This window comes from Neophocaena asiaeorientalis, unplaced genomic scaffold, assembly GCF_003031525.2.
Source record: "Neophocaena asiaeorientalis asiaeorientalis breed wild unplaced genomic scaffold, Neophocaena_asiaeorientalis_V1.1 scaffold118, whole genome shotgun sequence".
Taxonomy (NCBI): Eukaryota; Metazoa; Chordata; class Mammalia; order Artiodactyla; family Phocoenidae; genus Neophocaena; species Neophocaena asiaeorientalis.
Window position 1 is genome coordinate 2,863,057 of NW_020175528.1, and position 19,691 is coordinate 2,882,747.

The following is a 19,691-nucleotide window of genomic DNA, read 5'->3' on the forward strand; positions in this document are numbered from 1 at the left end:
CCTCAGTCAGGTTCTGCAAAATCCAGGCCAATCTCAAAGAAACATGTTGGGTTGTGAAAGTGAACAAACTGGCTGCTAAAAATCGTTTACTTCTAGTGAAAAAGTGCAGCACTCGGCAGGAGCTGTGTATGAGCTATTTTAAAAAAAAAGATATTTTAGGAAAATGCATTTAATGGTGTTTGATGTTTCTATATTAAATTTCATACACATGCAAACAAACCCAATAGCAAACTATTTAACTACTTATAAAGTGTTCTCAGCACTTAAGGAGATCGAGCAAAGCACCCTAAGAGGACAATTTGCATTCTAAAATATGAAATGTGACACATCTACTACGAACTTCTTTAGCAAACACTAGAGGCTCAAGTACTTATAAAAGTCTTTTAAAAATAACTATTTTCTACCTCTTTACCTATTTTTAACCATGGAAGTAAAGGTAGAGAGTCAAGGGAGAAGGCTATTTTTCTATTAGAAATATATATTTAATCAAGTTAGTATTAACTCAGAAGGGAAGCTCCCCCTACACATTAAGTGCTTAAAATTTGGGATAAGAGATTTTATTTAATACTATTTATATTTATCTAATGACTGAAGATGAAACATACAGTTTTCAATTTACTTTTTCGTATGCAAAACCTTTAACTGAAAAAAAAAAAAAAGCCTTATACAGAAAACTAGCATTGAGTTTTAAGGTTTGTAAGACATACTAAAAAACCCCAAAAAACCACAACAAAATGAACCCTTATCCTGCTACCTAACTAGAAGGAGGCAGATGGACAATTCAACTTCTGAAACTGATGTTGGACAAAACATTCATTTACAGAGAATTTACCTACTTTATGCATTTTTTTCCTATTATGCCCACCCCTCCCCAAAATAAATGGAAAGATTTTGGTTTATTTATTTAAAATAGAAATAAATCTATTTTTCTTTCATTTTTAGCATAATGCATCAATCAAGAAATGTGTAGACTCAGTTCTCTCTACATTTCAGTTTTGTCCTTTTTTTTTTTTTTTTGAACAATGAGGCTCATTTTAATTTTTTTCACCTTTTTCTTTTTGGTGAAAACATTTATGCTCTACTCCCTTAGCAAATTTCAGTTATACGATACAGTATTATGAACTAGTCATCATATTATGCATTAGATCCCCAGACCTTATTCATCATTATAACTGAAAGTCTGTACCCTCCTTTTCACCCTGTTCAGTACTCAAACCTTCTGCACTTCCTTATATTTTACATTACTTATTAAATATAAGACCTTTTAAAGTATTTAAGGTGAACACCCAGAATCCTTCTTCTGATGTGTTATATGTTAAGAAACATTTCGAACTGAAATGAGTTCTTCTTCCATAAGCAACTATACTTTTCCGTATAAAAACTTAGATTTAGGATCCTTCAGGGATCTTCTGTTAAAATGCAGATACTTTGGCAGCGGCACACAAAAAGTACTAAGAGGTCTAATACCTGCACTTTTTGTCAACATATGAACGAGGAACACTTTTGTTCATATATTTAACAAATATTTATTGAGTACCTTCCATGTACCAAGAAGTGCGCTAGGTCCTGAGAAAACAGAGTGAACAAGAAGCAGAATCCCTGCCTTCTTGAAATTTACATTCTAGTGGGAAGAGACAGACAAATACGTAATCAAATCAATAAATGAGATAATCTAAGAAGACACTGGTTGTAAGATGAACTACTATTTAACGTACTAGCAAAAAAGTAAAAAATCCTGCTAGTTAAAAATTGTAAGATATAAATTATGGTTAAAATGACCAAAAAACCCCTGATGATTAAAAAATGTATCCTAGTTAAAAATCATCCTTTTCAAAATTGGAAAAAAAATGTATGTCTTATAACTCATACATTGCTGGTGGGAATGCAAATGGTACAGCCACTTGGGGAAAAAGTATGGCAGTTTCTTACAAAATAAAACATGCAGTTACCCTATAACCTAGCAATCATCCTATTGGGGTATTTATCTCAGAGAAATGAAAACTTATGTTCACATAAAATTCCATAAACAAATGTTCATAACAGCTTTATTTGTCATAGCCCCAAACTGGAATTAGCACAGATGTCCCTCAACAGGTGGTACATCTGTACCACTGAATACAACTCAGCAATACAGAGGAAACAAGCTATTGATACATGTAACAACCTGCATTCTCCAGAGAATCATACTAAGTGAAAAAAGCAAATCAAAAACATGTTTTATGCTGCATGATTCCACATATATAACATTTTTGAAATGAGAAAAATGTGTAATGGAGGAAAGATTAGTGGTTGCAAGGAGCTAGGGATGGGAGAGGGTGGGGAGGTACACAGGAGAGCGGTGGATGTGGTTATGAAAAGCAACATGAGGGAGGGATGCTTGTAGTGATGGAACAGTCCCGTGTCTGTTCATCATCCTTGCGGTAACAGATACATGAACATATGGAAAAAACTGTACAGAAATTAAAACACATACACATACCTACAGATGGAACTGAGTACAAGTAAAACTGGGGAAATCTGAATAAGATCTATGGATTATATTAATGTCAATATTCTGGTTGTAACATTATGCTATAGTTTTGTAAAATGTTACCCCTGGGAGAAACTGCAAAGCCTGTAAGGGATCTCTATTATTTCTTTCAACTGCATGTGAATCTACAATGACCTCAATTAAAACTTCAATTAAGAAATGTACACCTCAGAGTCTCTGAAATTTGATGAGTGCTGTGAAAGAAATAAAGGACAGTAATAGAGATCGGATTGGGGGGGGGTGAGGAGTGCTACTATGAATAGGATGGCAGAGAAGGGCTCCCACAGAGGAGGTGGTGGTGAGGCTGCGCCCTGAAGGATGAGAAGGATCCAGCCATGGTGGCAGAGAGAGCCCCTTGCAGATACAAGGGCCTTCAGGTAAGAAAGGGCTTGAGGGCTGACAAAGCTGGAGCCTAATCCTTAGCAGCTTCAGGGAGAGAGGGGTCTAGGAAGGGGTCAGAGCTGGAGACAGGATCAAACTCTGGTAAGGAGTTGGGACTTTTATGCTAAAAGCAAAGAGAAGCCTTAGCAACCAACAGGCAAGAATCAGAACAGTGAGAGGAAGCATGGGTGCCTGGCGTGACTGGAGGAAACTGTGGTGCCAGGAGATTGCCACCACGCCCCAATTACTTCACCACTTTGCCTGCGGGTAGCCTTGGCTAAACGCATGACCTTGGTGCCCGCTCTGGCACATCCTCCCTAAACATTTCCAAGAACCTGAGTCAACAGACCATAAGCATCTGGAAAAGGATGATTATAGGGTAGGGTTCCTTCACTGGCAGGGCTAGCTCTGCAATTTTGTGCGCTAAACTCCATGAGTCTGTTTGTGTGCATTTCTCTGCTAAGAGAGGTCAAAATTTATATCATATACCTGTTCAATATCAAGTAGACAAGTGCTTTAAATGCTCAGTTTTGTGCTTGATGTCAGTTTTTCATCACGATTTGAGATCTGGGGCTTATACTACAGAAATAAATGTTTTCACAATTTATTTTAAAAGGAATAAAAGTTTTATTAAACACCTCACTGACTAACTTAAGGAACATCCAATGACTTGACCTATTAAAAACTAAAATTATATATTAAAGTATAACACTGTACATTATAAATAGTATAATTTTAAATTATATCATTCAAAGTTCACAATATTTCCTTAAAACCACTTTCAACTCTCTTACTCTATCTTTCCCATGAACAGCACCTCTCAGTATTCAGCCTCACAAGTTATTAAAGCAAGGTGCATTTTTATATATTAAACTAACAAAAAAAATCATTGTGGGTGGGCCTATGGCAGATTTGTTTCACTCATGCATTGCTGTCATATTCTATAATGTATTCAAGTTTGTTTTCATATAAAGTTAATGTCTCCGAACACTTATCAAGGAAAACTGATGCTGCAGACACTCCCCATGCACCACCTGGTAGGGGCAGCCTAACTGAGAAGGCATTTAACTGTGCGGCATTAGAAGCATTAAAACAATCAATATGCAATATTGATTGTAAGACCAACTATTGCAGGTTTCAACATATTTGAGGAGCTGGAAAATTGTCTCGCTCTTTAACTCGGTAGTCTCACACTTCAGAGTGAGATGCTACTACGGCTGTTACCGTAGTCATCAGCATCATCGTTTGCCAGGCATCATGGTGAAAGCTTGTGGCAGTCAGCCAGTTATCTATCTCAACGTCCATTAACCATTTTTATAGCAAAAGATGATAAAACCTGGACATAGTCTGTACCTTTTCTGGACATAGTCTGTTTTTTTTCAATTTCTCCAGGAATGGAAATGAATTCTCACTAACTTGTGAACCTCTGGTCCACCCCAAACCTCCTCATCAGTTCCTGATGTGCAGCTGTTAAGGACTTCGGTCCACCAGCACGCTCTTGGGTGACTACTATTAAATTTCACTGGGGTGGGGAGTGTGCATGTGTGTATTTTCTGCTTCATGTCCTAAGACATCATCAGTAGATGATACAATTCGGCCTACGGCTAAAGGACATTTACAGGAAAAAACAGCAACAACCAAATCACTGAACATAAGAAAAAGATTACCTTCATTAAAAGAGAACTATTCCAAGATTTTACAAGTTCAATAGCTCTTAGGTCTTGCCAACTAATGAAGTTGTGGAAATGCTTTCCCGTTTTCCTAAGAAAAATGGAAACAGTATTTTGAGACTCAATATAAATCAGAGACTATATTATATAAAAGATCTGTCACAAGAGAGAACAAAATTAGAAGCCAAACTGTAATTTCAACATATGATTTAATTAATTGGGGCTTTCTGAATGCCTTCTTCTCTTTGATTTGATAAATTGAACACACTTTGTAACAATTATGTAATGTACAGTATAAAATTTTAGATCAGATTCTATCCAAAAAATCTTCTTTTTGAAGCATTACAATGTATACACTTCCAAAAACAAAACTGATGAAAAGCCTTCAAAGACTTGCTCATACAATTTTAAAAGCAAGACAAAGAAGCCAATACTTTCTCTTTTCATTGTACTTATCTTAATATACACAATCAGATAAAAACTTCTGTACCTACAGAACAGCTAAAATGTAGCCTGAGCCTGTTTTTTTTCTTTATAAGTTTATTTTTGGCTGCGTTGGGTCTTTGTTGCTACACATGGGCTTTCTCTAGTTGCAGCAAGCGGGGGCTATTCTTCGTTGTGGTGCACCAGCTTCTCATTGTGATGGCTTCTCTTTTTGCAGAGAACGGGCTCTAGGTGCGCGGGCTTCAATAGTTGTGGCATGTGGGCTTCAGTAGTTGTGGCATGCGGGCTCAGTAGTTGTGGCGCACGGGCTTAGTTGCTCCGCGGCATGTAGGATCTTCCCAGACCAGGGTTCAAACCCGTGTCCCCTGCATTGGCAGGCGGACTCTCAACCACTGCGCCACCAGGGAAGTCCCCTATGTTTAGTTTCTGAGGAACTGCCAAACCGTTTTCCACAGCAGCTGCACCATTTGACATTCCAGCAACCAGTATGTAAGAGTTCCAATTTTTCCATATCCTCACCAACACTTGTTAGTTTACATTTAAAAAATTATAGCCATCCTGGGAGATGTGAAGTGGTATCTCATTGTGGTTTTGATTTGCATTTCCTCAATGACTAATGATATCGAGCACCTTTTCATGTGCTAGTTGACCATTTGAATATTATTTAAACCCTTTTTCCATTTATGAATTAGGTTTAGGCTTTGGTGTTGTTGCTGAGCTGTCAGAGTTATTTATATTCTCTGGATATTAATTCTTTATCAAATATATGATTTGCAAATATTTTCTCCCATTTTATGAGTTTTCACTTTCTTTAAAGTGTCCTTTTTTTTTTCTCTTTCTGTTTTTCACCTTTATTAATGGGATCACAGCATTCACATACATCATGAATATGGTACATCTTTTTCCTTTAGTGATCCAAACGATCACGATTATCGTTACTACAAATCAGAGAAGTGATTCTCTTGTTATTTTTTAATAAATTTATTTATTTATTTTTTATTATTTAATTACTTTTGGCTGCATTGGGTCTTAGTTGCTGTGCGCGGGCTTTCTCTAGTTGCAACAAGCGGGGTCTACTCTTCGTTGCGGTGCGCGGGCTTCTCACTGCGGTGGCTTCTCTTGTTGTGGAGCACGGGCTTTAGGCACGTGGGCTCAGTAGTTGTGGCTTGCGGGCTCCAGAGCACAGGCTCAGCAGTTGTGGCGCACTGGCTTAGCTACTCCGCAGCATGTGGGATCTTCCCGAACTGGGTCTCGAACCTGTGTCCCCTGCACTGGTAGGTGGATTCTTAACCACTGTGCCACAGGGAAGTTCCTCTCCTATTGTTTTAGTCCTCCATCTTAAATTACAAACCAAACATACCAAGACACATACCTTCCATATTACATGCTTCAGTCAGTTTTCAGATATCTAACTGTAGATTTAAGATATCAATGGCTATAAATTTTTTCAGACATTTTTTTCTTTTTTTTTGTTTTGAGGTACACGGGCCTCTCACTGTCGTGGCCTCTCCTGTTGCGGAGCACAGGCTCCGGACGCGCAGGCTCAGCGGCCATGGCTCACGGGCCCAGCCGCTCCATGGCATGCGGGATCCTCCCGGACCGGGGCACGAACCCGTGTCCCCTGCATTGGCAGGCGGACTGTCTACCACTGCGCCACCAGGGAAGCCCTCAGACATTTTTAAAATGCAAATTATACGTTATGTCAAAATAATTTCAGCATGACTTTATTTCTTATTATTCTGTACTAAATTTAGGGCTCTTCTCAGTTTCTACTTTGGACAGTTCCAATAGTTAAGAAAATTAAAGAAAAATTACTCATCATAAATAGAAGAAAATATCTTGATAGTATTCTTTGATGCACAAAAGTTTTTAATTTTGATAAAATTCAACTCACCTATTTTTTTCATTTGTTAGCTGCACTTTTTCTTTCTTTTTTTTAAAAATCTTATCTTGGCCGTGCAGCATGCGGAATCTTAGTTCCCTGACCAGGGATCGAACCTGCACCCCCTTCTCTGGAAGCACAAAATCTCAACCACTGGACTGCCAGGGAAGTCCCTGTTAGCTGGATTTTTGATATCATTTAAGAAGTCATTGCTGGGGCTTCCCTGGTGGCGCAGTGGTTGGGAATCTGCCTGCCAATGTGGGAGACGCAGGTTCGAGCCCTGGTCTGGGAGGATGCCACATGCCGCTGAGCAGCTGGGCCCACGAGCCACAACTATTGAGCCTGTGCTCTGAAGCCGGCAAGCCACAACTACTGAGCCTGCACTCTCTGAGCCCGTGAGCCACAACTACTGAAGTCTGTGCTCCTAGAGCCCGTGCTCCACAACGAGAAGCCACGGCAATGAGAAGCCCATACACTGCAACGAAGAGTAGCCCCCGCTCGCTGCAACTAGAGAAAGCCCACGGGGCAGCAATGAAGACCCGACGCAGCCAAAAATAAAATAAATTTTAAAAAAAGTCATTGCTAAATCCACAGTAATGAAGATTTCCTCTGTTTTCTTCTAAGAGTTTTATAGTTTTCTGTTTTAAAGTTAGTGTTTTATCCATTTTTTAAAGTTAATTTTTGTATGTGGTATATGGTAAGAGTCCAACTTCTTCCTTTTGCAAGTGGATGTCCAGTTTTCTCAGCATTATTTGTTGAAGAGACTGTTCTTTCCCTATTGTCTGGTCATGGCTCCCTGGTATAAAACCAAGTGACCACAGTATTAGTTTCCTTGGATTGCCATAACAAAGGTCACAAATTGGGTGACTAAAACAATAGCAATGTATTGTCTCACGGTTCTGGAGGCTAGAAGTCCAAAATCATGGTGTTGGCAGGGCCGTCCTCCCTCTGAAACCTGTAAGGGGATCCTCCCTTGCCTGGGAGGATCTGGTAGTTTGCAGCAATCTTTCCTTCTTCACATGGTGTTCTCCCTGTGTCTGTCTTCACATGGCAGTCTTCATATGAGGAAACCAGTCATATTTGATGAGGAGTCCACCTCATCCTGCATTATGATCTCATCCTAATTTAAATAATTACATCTGCAATGACCCTATTTCCGAAGGTTACGTTTTGAGGCACTGCTGTTGAGTTATTTCCCCCAAATCTCCTTCGCTCCTAAGTGTGAGATTACTAAGTCAAAGAGTAAGACAATTTTCCAGCTCCTCAAATGCTCTTATAATCAATATTGCATATTGATTGTTTTAACACTTTTAATGCCACACAGTTAAATGCCTTCTCAGCTAGGCTGCCCCTTCCAGATGGTGCATGGGCAGTGTTTGGAACAACAGGTTTCCTTAATAAGTATTTGGAGACATTAATTTTAGATGAAAGCAAACATGAATATATTATAGAATATGAGAGTAATGCATGAGTGAAACAAATCTGTCATAATCTCACACACATTGATTTTTCTTTTTGTTAGATTAAGGTATAAAAATGCACCTTGCTTTAATAACTTGTGAGGTTGAATACTGGGAGGTGCCGTTTACAGGAAAGAGAGTAATTAAGGGAGTTGAAAAGGTTTTAAGGAAAGGCATGAATCCTGAACTGCATGGTTTTATACAGTTTTTGTAATGTGTAGTATTATACCTTAATGTATAGTTTCAGTTTTTAACAGATAAATTCAAACATTCCTTAAGTTGACTAATTACTTAACTCAGGTAAGTGAGATTTTTTTCAAGTTTTATTCCTTTGAAAATAAGTGTAATAACTCTAGAAATCTGCTTTTCCCACTCCTCAGGGATTGCCATTTCTTCCTGGCTGAGGGCTGTCAATTTGTGACTTTTCCAAAGACTTTGGCAAAGTATGTATTCCTTGTTGGTGTGTGGTCGCTGAAGTTTCTGAAATGTCTGTTATGTTTTCTCTGTGATCGGCTAGTGATCTGATGAACATTTTCTAAAATGTGTGGCCTCGAAAACCCCCAAAAGATACTGGCCCTTTAAATCTTCCAACAGACGCTGCCAAAGGAAGCAGCTGCAGCTGAGAGGGCCAGAACCTAGGTAAGCATCTGTGCCAATTCTGCAGGGCATTGCAAAATCTACCAAAGTATATAGGCCCACATTTTGGTAGGACAAAGTTCTCAGCCCTCATTCCTGGAATGTGGGCCGCTTTCCCCACATGTGCAGTAGGGCTGAAGAATGGAGGCTGGTGGCTGGTTTGCACATGTCCTCTCTTACCCAAGGATAGCAGCCTCTACCTTTATCCAGCAGTCCCCTAGCTGTTATAAGGTCGGATCAGGTTCCAGAGTTCTGAAAGAGCTTATTCCAATCTCTCCAAATCAACAATTGCTTTGGTGGAGGGACCAACCCCTATAGCGTCCCACTCCACTATTTTGGTGATGTCACTCTCTACCCCTTGACTTACAAGTTAACTATGTACTTTTTCAATACCTAATCTGGGATTAATCTAACTTTCTTCTGGGTTCACTTTCAATGTCAGAACCATTGAGAGGAGTTGGAGGAAAGTCCCATAGCCTTGTGAATTGGTACCATTACCTATGAGATACAAGCTCGTCTGCTTTCTCAAAGTCACTTAAAATGATGAAAGTCTCTCTCTTGCCCCTAATTAGTTTCCTCTCCATTCCCCACCAATGGCACATCTAACTTTTCACTAGATTTCTCAAGCCCTAGGCCACCACTTGCCTCCTGTTTCTCAAGGGAAGTAAGGACACAGGAAATGACTTTCCTCAACTCTCTACTCCTCCAGCTACACCTACAGCGATGGTACATCTCACTCTTGGGTCAGAGGAGAAGCTTTCCCTCTCCAAGTCTAAGGCTGGCACCTCCACCTGTACTCTCTTTATCCATGCCTTCCTGTCTCTTCTATCACTTCATTTCGCAAACATTCCTGCAACTATCTTCTCTAAACTTGCTTAAATCTCCCCATCTTTGACCCACGATACCTCCCCACCCAACTAAGCCCTCTCAGTTTCCATATCACTTCCTACTACCTCAACTACATACAATTCAAATGCAATTTAGATTCCCAATAATTCATGAAAATTACATTCACTATGTTCATCAATGTAGTTATTTATTTATTTAGTGTTGCTTTCTTTTTTTTTTTTTTTTTGGCCGAGTGGCTTGCAGGGTTTTAGTTCCCCGACCAGGGATTGAACCCTCATCCTCAGCAGTGAAAGCGCCAAGTCCACTGGATCTCCGAGGACTTCCTTCGTTGTGGTGCGCAGGCTCCTCGTTGTGGTGGCTTCTCTTGTTGTGGAGCATGCGCTCTAGGCGCGCGGGCTTCAGTAGTTACAGCACGCAGACTCAGTAGTTGTGGCTCGCAAGCTCTAGAGTGCAGGCTCAGTGGTTGTGGTGCATGGGCTTAGTTGCTCCACGGCATGTGGGATCTTCCTGGACCAGGGTCTTGAACCCGTGTCCCCTGCATCGGCAGGTGGATTCTTAACCACTGTGCCACCAGGGAAGTCCTGAGGTGTCTTTTTGATATCAGATCAGAGACCTGAATAAGCAACAGCTTTCAAAGAGACTTCCAGTTTCAGCCTCATTCCCCTCAAACCCACTGTCCATGCTGCTTTAAGAATACTCTTTCTAAAATATAAATTTGGTCACACTGCTCTCCTGCTTAACAGCTTTTGAGTTTCCCACTGCTTATTAGGCGTAAACTCTTTACCACAACCAATGGTCTTCTCTGGTCTGGGTCCCTGCGTTCCTCTCCAGGTTCATCGCAATCAAAGCCTTGAGTGCCTACTATGTGCCAGGTACTGTACTCGGGTGTGAAGGACCCTGTGAGGACAGGGCAGATGAAAGTCCCAACACTCATGGAACGTCTTACTTCTATGGGAGAGATGTAATTTTTAAAATGTGTAAACAAGTAAATAAAAATTTTAGACATGAAGTGATTTTAGATATGAAAAATTTTAGTGATGAGTGATAGGAAGAAAATAAAATGGTAAAGTCACAGGTAAATAAAATGGTCAGGGAAGGTCCCCTAGAAGAAGTGATCTTTGAAGTGAGCTCCAAATGATGAGAAAGGGAAGATCTTGGGTAACAGAGGTCCAGGCAGGGGGAGCAGCAGGCACAAAGCTCGAAGGCAGGAATCGGTGGAGAGCGTTCAAGAAGCAGGCCGCGGGGTGGTTGCAGCACAGAGCATAGCAGGAGGGTTGGTCAGAGATGAGGTTAGAGTCAGGAAGGAGTGAGAACACTTGGGTGTGGTGCCTTCCCGATGTCACTGCTTGAATTCCAGAGCCCTTTATCTTGTTTATTTTTAGTTTTTTTGGCTGCACTGCACGGCTTGCAGGATCTTAGTTTCCCAACAAGAGACTGGACCGCGTCCTCAGCAGTAAAAGCACGGAGTCCTAACCACTGGGCCGCCAGGGAACTCCTTCCAGAGTCCTTTAGATGCTTCAGACGCACCATGCTCTTGCATCTCCTGCCTCTGCCAGTGGTTTGCTCTCTCCACTAAGGGAACTCCTACTCATCCTTCGAGACTTGGCTCTGTGAAACGTTCCCTAACTCCCACTTCTAGGCTATTCAGTCACCCCCTCCGGCTCCCTCATTAAGGTATAAAGCAGTCCTGCAGAGCAGACGTCTGTCAGCTGCACCCTCACTATGTACACGTCTGTATCTAACACTAGACTGTGAGCCTCCTGAGGGAACAGTGAATTCACTTTCAGATTCTCACCACCTAGCCCAGATACGAAAGAGGTATTTGATTGATAAATGAATAAACGCTGCTCTGCTAATGAGAACTATCAGACTGGGTTTGTCAGAAATGAAATCTATTGATATATGATTCTTTGGAGCCATTCTACAACAGCATCTACTTACACACTTAAATCTGATTTTTTCACTGGTTCGTCAAATATTTATACAGCAATTTCTGCCAGAAGCTGGGGATACAGCTGTGAACAGAGACATGGCATCATTGCCCTTATGAATATATTTTCTACCAGGGAAGTCAAACAAATAATCAATTACTCAGTTGCTTACGTACAAAAGGAACAAGTCCATGAAGGGTACCATGAGTGTCTTAACGGGGAGACTCTACCTAGTCTGGGAGGTCAGGAAAGCCTTCTTTGAAAAGTGACAACAGAACTGAGCTCCAAAGGATAAGTAGGAACAAACAAGGAGGGTGAACATTCCCAACCAAATGTATTATATGTCCAAAGGTGCTAAGGCAGGATGGGGCATGATGTGTTAAAGGCTGGTGTAGCTGAAGAACAAAGAGGGGAGAAGATCACAAAGTGAATGTGGCATCATTAACTCATAACATGATAGAAGATGATATATAATGCTGATCTCAAGTAATAGCCCATGTTTTAACATCCACTTGTGGTGACTTATGTTTGTTTTAGCTCTATCAACAGTAAAAGGAAAAAGAGAGGGAAAACAAGAATGCAGTATTGTAAATGAACTGTCTTAAACCTCTCTAACACAGTGTACCATTCTTGGCTCTGAATCTATTTTATGCCATAAATAATTGCTAAGAACCATTAATACAAGTAGCAAGTGCCACAATGAAAGATATATTTGGTGCTGAGTGAATGCAGACTAATTTAGATACTTGCATTATGAGACTGTAAATTCCTGGAGGGCTGCTGTTCTGATGCATCTTTATATTCAAATCAGCAACTAGCACAATGCCTTACCTGCGATGAGCCCTCAAACAGTTACCAAGTGTATCCCAGTGCAGGGACTCATGGCTTATAATACTAATTGGCACACACACTGATCTGAGGTTAGTTGGCAGAAGCCTCCCTGAGAGACACAGTGTCAGAAGAAAGAAAAATACTCAAGATTTTTTTTTTTTAGAACAAAGTGAATTTAAAACAACCAAAACGGAGGAGTTATCATTTACAGTTGTTTTAGAAAACAGGCTAAACACAACCACTGATCAAATATGTTGAAAAAAAATTTAACCTGAAGCATATGAAGAAAACTCAAGGACTGAAAAGAGTTTAAAAAAAAAAAAATGAGTTTCGGTGAATAGGCAGAAGATGGCAGAGTAGAAGGACATCTGCTCACTCCCTCTTGTGAGAGCACCAGAATCACAACTAACTGCTGAACAATCATTGACAGGAAGACACTGGAACTCACCAAAAAAGCTACCCCACATCCAAAGACAAAGGAGAAGCCGCAATGAGATGGTAGGAGGGGTGCAATCACAGTAAAATCAAATCCCATAATTGCTGGGTGGGTGACTCACAGACTGGAGAACACTTATACCACAGAAGCCCACCCACTGGAGTGAAGGTTCTGAGCCCCACGTCAGGCTTCCCAACCTGGTGGTCCAGCAATGGGAGGAGGAATTCCCAGAGAATCAGACTTTGAAGGCTAGCGGGATTTGACTGCAGGACTTTGACAGGACTGGGGGAAACAGAGACTCCACTCTTGGAGGGCATGCACAAAGTAGTGTGTCCAGCGGGACCCAGGGGAAGGAGCAGTGACCCCCAAGGGAGACTGAACCAGACCTACCTGCTGGTGGTGGAGGGTCTCCTGCAGAGGCAGGGTGTGGCTGTGGCTCACCGCGGGGACAAGGACACTGGCAGCAGAAGTTCTGGGAAGTACTCCTTGGCGTGAGCCCTCCTGGAGTCCGCCATTAGCCCCTCCAAAGAGCCTGTAGGCTCCAGTGCTGGGTCACCTCAGGCCAAACAACCAACAGCGAGGGAACTCAGCCCCATCCATCATCAGACAGAAGATTAAAGTTTTACTGAGCTCTGCCCACCAGAGCAACACCCAGCTCTACCCACCAAGAGTCCCTCCCATCAGGAAGCTTGCACAAGGCTCTTAGATAGCCTTTTTCACCAGACTACAATCCTGCAGCCTGTGGAACGAAAACGACATTCATAGAAAGGCAGATAAATGAAAAGGCAGAGGACTATGTACCAGAACAAGATAAAACCCCAGAAAAACAACTAAATGAAGTGGATATAGGCAACACTCCAGAAAAAGAATTCAGAATAATGACAGTGAAGATGATCCAGGACCTTGGAAAAAGAATGGAGGTAAAGGTCGAGAAGATGCAAAAAATGTTTAACAAAGACCTAGAAGAATTAAAGAACAAACAAACAGAGATGAACAATACAATAACTCAAATGAAAAACACTAGAAGGACTCAATAGCAGAATAACTGGGGTAGAAGAACAGAAAAGTGACCTGGAAGACAGAATGGTGGAATTCACTGCCATGGAACAGAATAAAGAAAAAAGCATGAAAAGAAATGAAGACATCCTAAGAGACCTCTGGGACAATATTAAATGTACCAACGTTCCCATTATAGGGGTCCCAGAAGGAGAAGAGAGAGAGAAAGGACCAAAGAAAATATATGAAGAGATTATAGTCGAAAACTTTCCTAACATGGGAAAGGAAACAGCCACCCAAGTCCAGAAAGCGCAGAGAGTTCCAGGCAGGATAAACCCAAGGAGAAACAAACCAAGACACAGAGTAATCAAATTGACAAAAACTAAAGACAAAGAAAATTATTAAAAGCAACAAGGGAAAAATGACAACATACAAGGGAACTCCCATAAGGTTAACAGCTGATTTCTCAGCAGAAACTCTACAAGCCATGAGGGAGTGGCACAATATATTTAAAGTGATGAAAGGGAAGAACCTACAACCAAGATTACTCTACCCGGCAAAGATCTCATTCAGATTTGACGGAGAAGTCAAAAGCTTTAGAGACAAGCAAAAGCTAACAGAATTCAGCACCACGAAACCAACCCTACAACAAATGCTAAAGGAACTTCTCTAAGTGGGAAACACAAGAGAAGAAAAGGACCTACAAAAACAAACCCAGGGCTTCCCTGGTGGTGCAGTGGTTGAGAGTCCGCCTGGCGTTGCAGGGGACACGGGTTTGTGCCCTGGTCCGGGAAGATCCCACATGCCGCGGAGCGGTTAGGCCCGTGAGCCATGGCCACTAAGCCTGCACGTCTGGAGCCTGTGCTCCGCAATGGGAGAGGCCACAACAGTGAGACGCCCGCATACCGCAAAAAAAAAAAAGAAAAAAAACCCCAAAAAACCCAAAACAATTAAGAAAATGGTCCTAGGAACATACATATTGATAATTACCTTAAATGTGAATGGATTAAATGCTCCAACCAAAAGACACAGGCTAGCTGAATGGATACAAAAACAAGACCCATATATATGCTGTCTACAAGAGACCACTTCAGACCTAGGGACACATACAGACTGAGAGTGAGGGGATGGAAAAAGATATTCCATGCAAATGGAAATCAAAAGAAAGCTGGAGCAGCAATACTCATATCAGATAAAATAGACTTTAAAATAAAGAATATTACAGGATAGAAGGAAGGACACTACATAATGAGCAAGGGATTAATCCAAGAAGAAGATATAACAATTATAAATATATATGGACCCAACATAGGAGCACCCCAATACATAAGGCAAATGCTAACAGCTATAAAAGAGGAAATCAACAGCAACACAATAATAGTGGGGGATTCTACCACCTCACTTACACCAATGGACAGATCACCCAGATAGAAAATTTAAAAGGAAACATAAGCTTTAAATGACACAATAGACCTAATAGATTTAATCAATATTTCTAGAACATTCCATCCGAAAACAGCAGATTACATTTTCTTCTCAAGTGCACACGGAACATTCTCCAGGATAGATCACATCTTGGATCACAAATCAAGCCTTGGTAAATTTAAGAAAACTGAAATCATATCAAGCATCTTTTCCGAGCACAACACTATAAGATTGGAAATCAATTACAGGTGGAAAAAACACAAACACATGGAGGTTAAACAATACATTACTAAATAACCAAGAAATCACTGAAGAAATCAAGGAGGAAATAAAAAAATACCCACACACAAATGACAACAAAAACACAATGATCCAAAACCTATGGGGTGCAGCAAAAGCAGTTCTAAGAGGGAAATTTATAGCAATACAACCCTACCTCAAGAAACAAGAAAAATCTCAAATAAAGAATCTAACCTTACACCTAAAGCAATTAGAGAAAGAAGAACAAACAAAACCCAAAGTTAGTAGAAGGAAAGAAATCATAAAGATCAGAGCAGAAATAAATGAAATAGAAACAAAGAAAACAATAGCAAAGATCAATAAAACTAAAAGCTTATTCTTTGAGAAGATAAACAAAATTGGTAAACCTTTAGCCAGACTCATCAAGAAAACGAGGAAGAGGACTAAAGTCAATAAAATTATAAATGAAAAAGAAGTAACAACAGACACCACAGAAATACAAAGCATCCTAAGAGACTACTACAAGCAACTCTGTGCCAATAAAATGGACGACCTGGAAGAAACAGACAAATTCTTAGAAACGTATAACCTTCCAAGACTGAACCAGGAAGAAATAGAAAATATGAACAGACCAATCACAAGTAATGAAATTGAAACTGTGATTAAAAATCTTCCAACAAACAAAAGTCCAGGACCAGATGGCTTCACAGGTGAATTCTATCAAACATTTAGAAAAGAGCTAACACATATCCTTCTCAAACTCTTCCAAAAAATTGCAGAGGAAGGAACACTCCCAAACTCATTCTATAAGGTCACCATCACCCTGATACCAAAACCAGACAAAGATACTACAAAAAAAGAAAATTGCAGACCAATATCACTGATGAATATAGATGCAAAAATACTAGCAAACAGAATCCAACAATACATTAAAAGGATCATCCACCATAATCAACTGGGATTTACCCCAGGGATGCAAGGATTCTTCAATATATGCAAATCAATCAATGTGATACACCACATTAACAAATTGAAGAATAAAAACCATATGATCATCTCAATACATGCAGACAAGCTTTTGACAAAATTCAACACCCATTTATGATAAAAACTCTCCAGAAAGTGGGCATAAAGGGAACCTACCTGAACATAATAAAGGCCATATATGACAAACCCACAGCAAACATCATTCTCAATGGTGAAAAACTGAAACCATTTCCTCTAAGATCAGGAACAAGACAAGGATGTCCACTCTTGCCACTATTATTCAACATAGTTTTGGAAGTCCTAGCCATGGCAATCAGAGAAGAAAAAGAAATAAAAGGAACACAAATTGAAAAAGAAGTAAAACTGCCACTGTTTGCAGATGACATGATACTATATATAGAAAATCCTAAAGATGCCACCAGAAAACTATTAGAGCTAATCAATGAATTTGGTAAAGTTGCAGGATACAAAATTAAAGCACACAAATCTCTTGCATTCCTATACACCAAGAATGAAAGATCAGAAAGAGAAATTAAGGAAACAATCCCATTCACCACTGCAACAAAAAGAATAAAATACGTACGAATAAACCTACCTAAGGAGGTAAAAGATCTGTATTCAGAAAATCATAAGACACTGATGAAAGAAATCAAAGATGACACAAACAGATGGAGAGATATACCATGTTCTTGGATTGGAAGAATCAGTATTGTGAAAATGACTGTACTACCCAAAGCAATCTACAGAATCAATGCAATCCCTATCAAATTACCAATGGCATTTTTTACAGAACTAGAACAAAAACTCTTAAAATTTGTATGCAGACACAAAAGACCCTGAATAGCCTAAGCAATCTTGAGGGAAAAAAACGGACTTGGAGGAGTCAGACTCTCTGACTTCAGACCATACTACAAAGTTACAGTAATCAAGACAATATGGTACTGGCACAAAACCAGAAATATAGATCAAAGGAACAGGATAAAAAGTCCAGAGATAAACCCATGCATCTATGATCAACTAATCTATGATAAAGGAGGCAGGGATATACAATGGGGAAAAGAGTCTCTTCAATAAGTGGTGCTGGGAAAACTGGACAGGTACACGTAAAAGAATGAAATTAGAGCACTCCCTAACACCATACACAAAAGTAAACTGAAAATGGATTAAAGACCTAAATGTAAGACCGGACACTACAAAACTCTTAGAGGAAAACATAGGAAGAACACTCTTTGACATAAATCACAGCAAGATCTTTTTGACCCACCTCCTAGAGTAATAGAAATGAAAACAAACAAACAAAAAGAGTTTTCTGGCATCTGAGGGGTGGGAGGGAACAAGGAGAAAAATAAAAAGAAAGTTCAGGGCTTCCCTGGTGGTGCAGTGGTTGAGAGTCTGCCTGCCGATGCAGGGGACACAGGTTCATGCCCCGGTCCGGGAGGATTCCACGTGCCGCAGAGCGGCTGGGCCCATGAGCCATGGCTGCTGAGCCTGCGCATCCGGAGCCTGTGCTCCGCAACGGGAGAGGCCACAACAGTGAGAGGCCCGTGTACCGCAAAAAAAAAAAAAAGTTCAAAGTTTTAGACATCCTAACAGCAATTCTAAGGAAAACAAAGTTTCTATGGCCATGATGACAGAATGCACCATGGATGCTGGAGGAAAAAACAATGAGCTGGGAAGAGCAGGCACTGGCTGGGGCTAGATGAACAATATGTTGTTCCACAGGGTCAAATCTGTCTCTCTTTTTCTCTCAACAATGAGCAAGAGGACTTCCCTGGTGGTGCAGTGGTTAAGAATCCATCTGCCTATGCAGGGGACACGGGTTAGATCCCTGGTCCGGGAAGATCCCACACCAACTGAGCCCATGCACCACAACTACTGACCCCACATGCCCCAACTACTGAGCCTGCATGCTACAACTACTGAAGCCCACATGCCCAGAGCCTGAGCTCCACAACAAGAAAAGCCACTGCAATGAGAAGCTCGCGCACTGCAACAAAGAGCAGCCCCCACTCGCCACAACTAGAGAAAGCCTGTGCACAGCAACAAAGGCCCAATGCAGCTGAAAAAAAAAAAAAAAAAAGAGTACCTAGGGAATTCCCTGGTGGTCCAGTTGTTAAGACTCTGTGCTTCCAATGCACGGGGTGTGGGTTCCATTCCTGGTTGGGGCACTAAGATCCCATATGTCCCACGGTGCAGCCAAAAAAAAAAACAACAACAAAACAAAACAAGAAAAAGGAAGAGTATCTCTCTGGAGGAAATGAGCCATGCCTGCCTAAACCTGTGGGATATCTCCATATTCACATGTCCCAAACCAAACACTTGATCATGTTTCCTTCTACCCACCCTCATCACCACTTAACTAATTCCTCCTCTTATATTCTCTATAATTTCTTTCACGTCCTCCCAAACATCAAGACCAGAAATAGTGGTAAGTTAATTTTTTAAATTGAACTAATTTTTTTTAACTGAAGTATAGTTGACTTACAATATTATATTAGTTTTGGGTGTACAACATAGTAATTCAATATTTTTATAAAATATATGCCATAGAAAAATATAAAATATTGTCTATATCCCCTGTGCTGTACATAACATCCTTGTAACCTATTTATTTTACACCTGGTATTTTGTAGCTCTTCATCTCCTTCACCTATCTTGGCCCAACCCTGACACCTCTCCCCTCTGGTAACCACTAGTTTGTTCTCAGTATCTGTTCTATTTGTTCATTTGTTTGTATATGTTTAATTTGTTCTGCATATTAAGTGAAACGCAGTATTTTGTCTTTCTCTGTCTGACTTATTTCACCAAGCATGATACCCTCCAAGTCCACCCATGTTGTTTCCAATGGCAAAATTTCATCCTTTTTATATATATATATATAATATATATATATCTTTTATATATATATAGACACACATATATATATATTCCTATGTTTCTATATATATAACACATCTTCTTTATCCTTCTATCTATTGATGGACATTTAGGTT

The 19,691-nt window shown here is 40.3% G+C and overlaps 1 protein-coding gene across 3 annotated transcripts in view; it reads right to left on the bottom strand.

Moving 5' to 3' along the window:
• Nucleotides 1-19,691, bottom strand: part of GK5 (glycerol kinase 5) — a 73,443-nt gene that overhangs the window by 38,124 nt on the left and 15,628 nt on the right. For 2 of the 3 annotated variants that reach the window (XM_024769016.1, XM_024769015.1), the window contains exons 4-5: nt 4,579-4,672; nt 4-133 (exon numbers count right to left, since the gene is read on the bottom strand). In XM_024769016.1, coding sequence (XP_024624784.1) covers nt 4-133; nt 4,579-4,672 — 224 coding nt within the window. Of the gene's footprint in view, nt 1-3; nt 134-4,578; nt 4,673-18,784; nt 19,525-19,691 lie in introns of those variants that run through there. The other variant, XM_024769017.1, reaches the window with a different exon arrangement.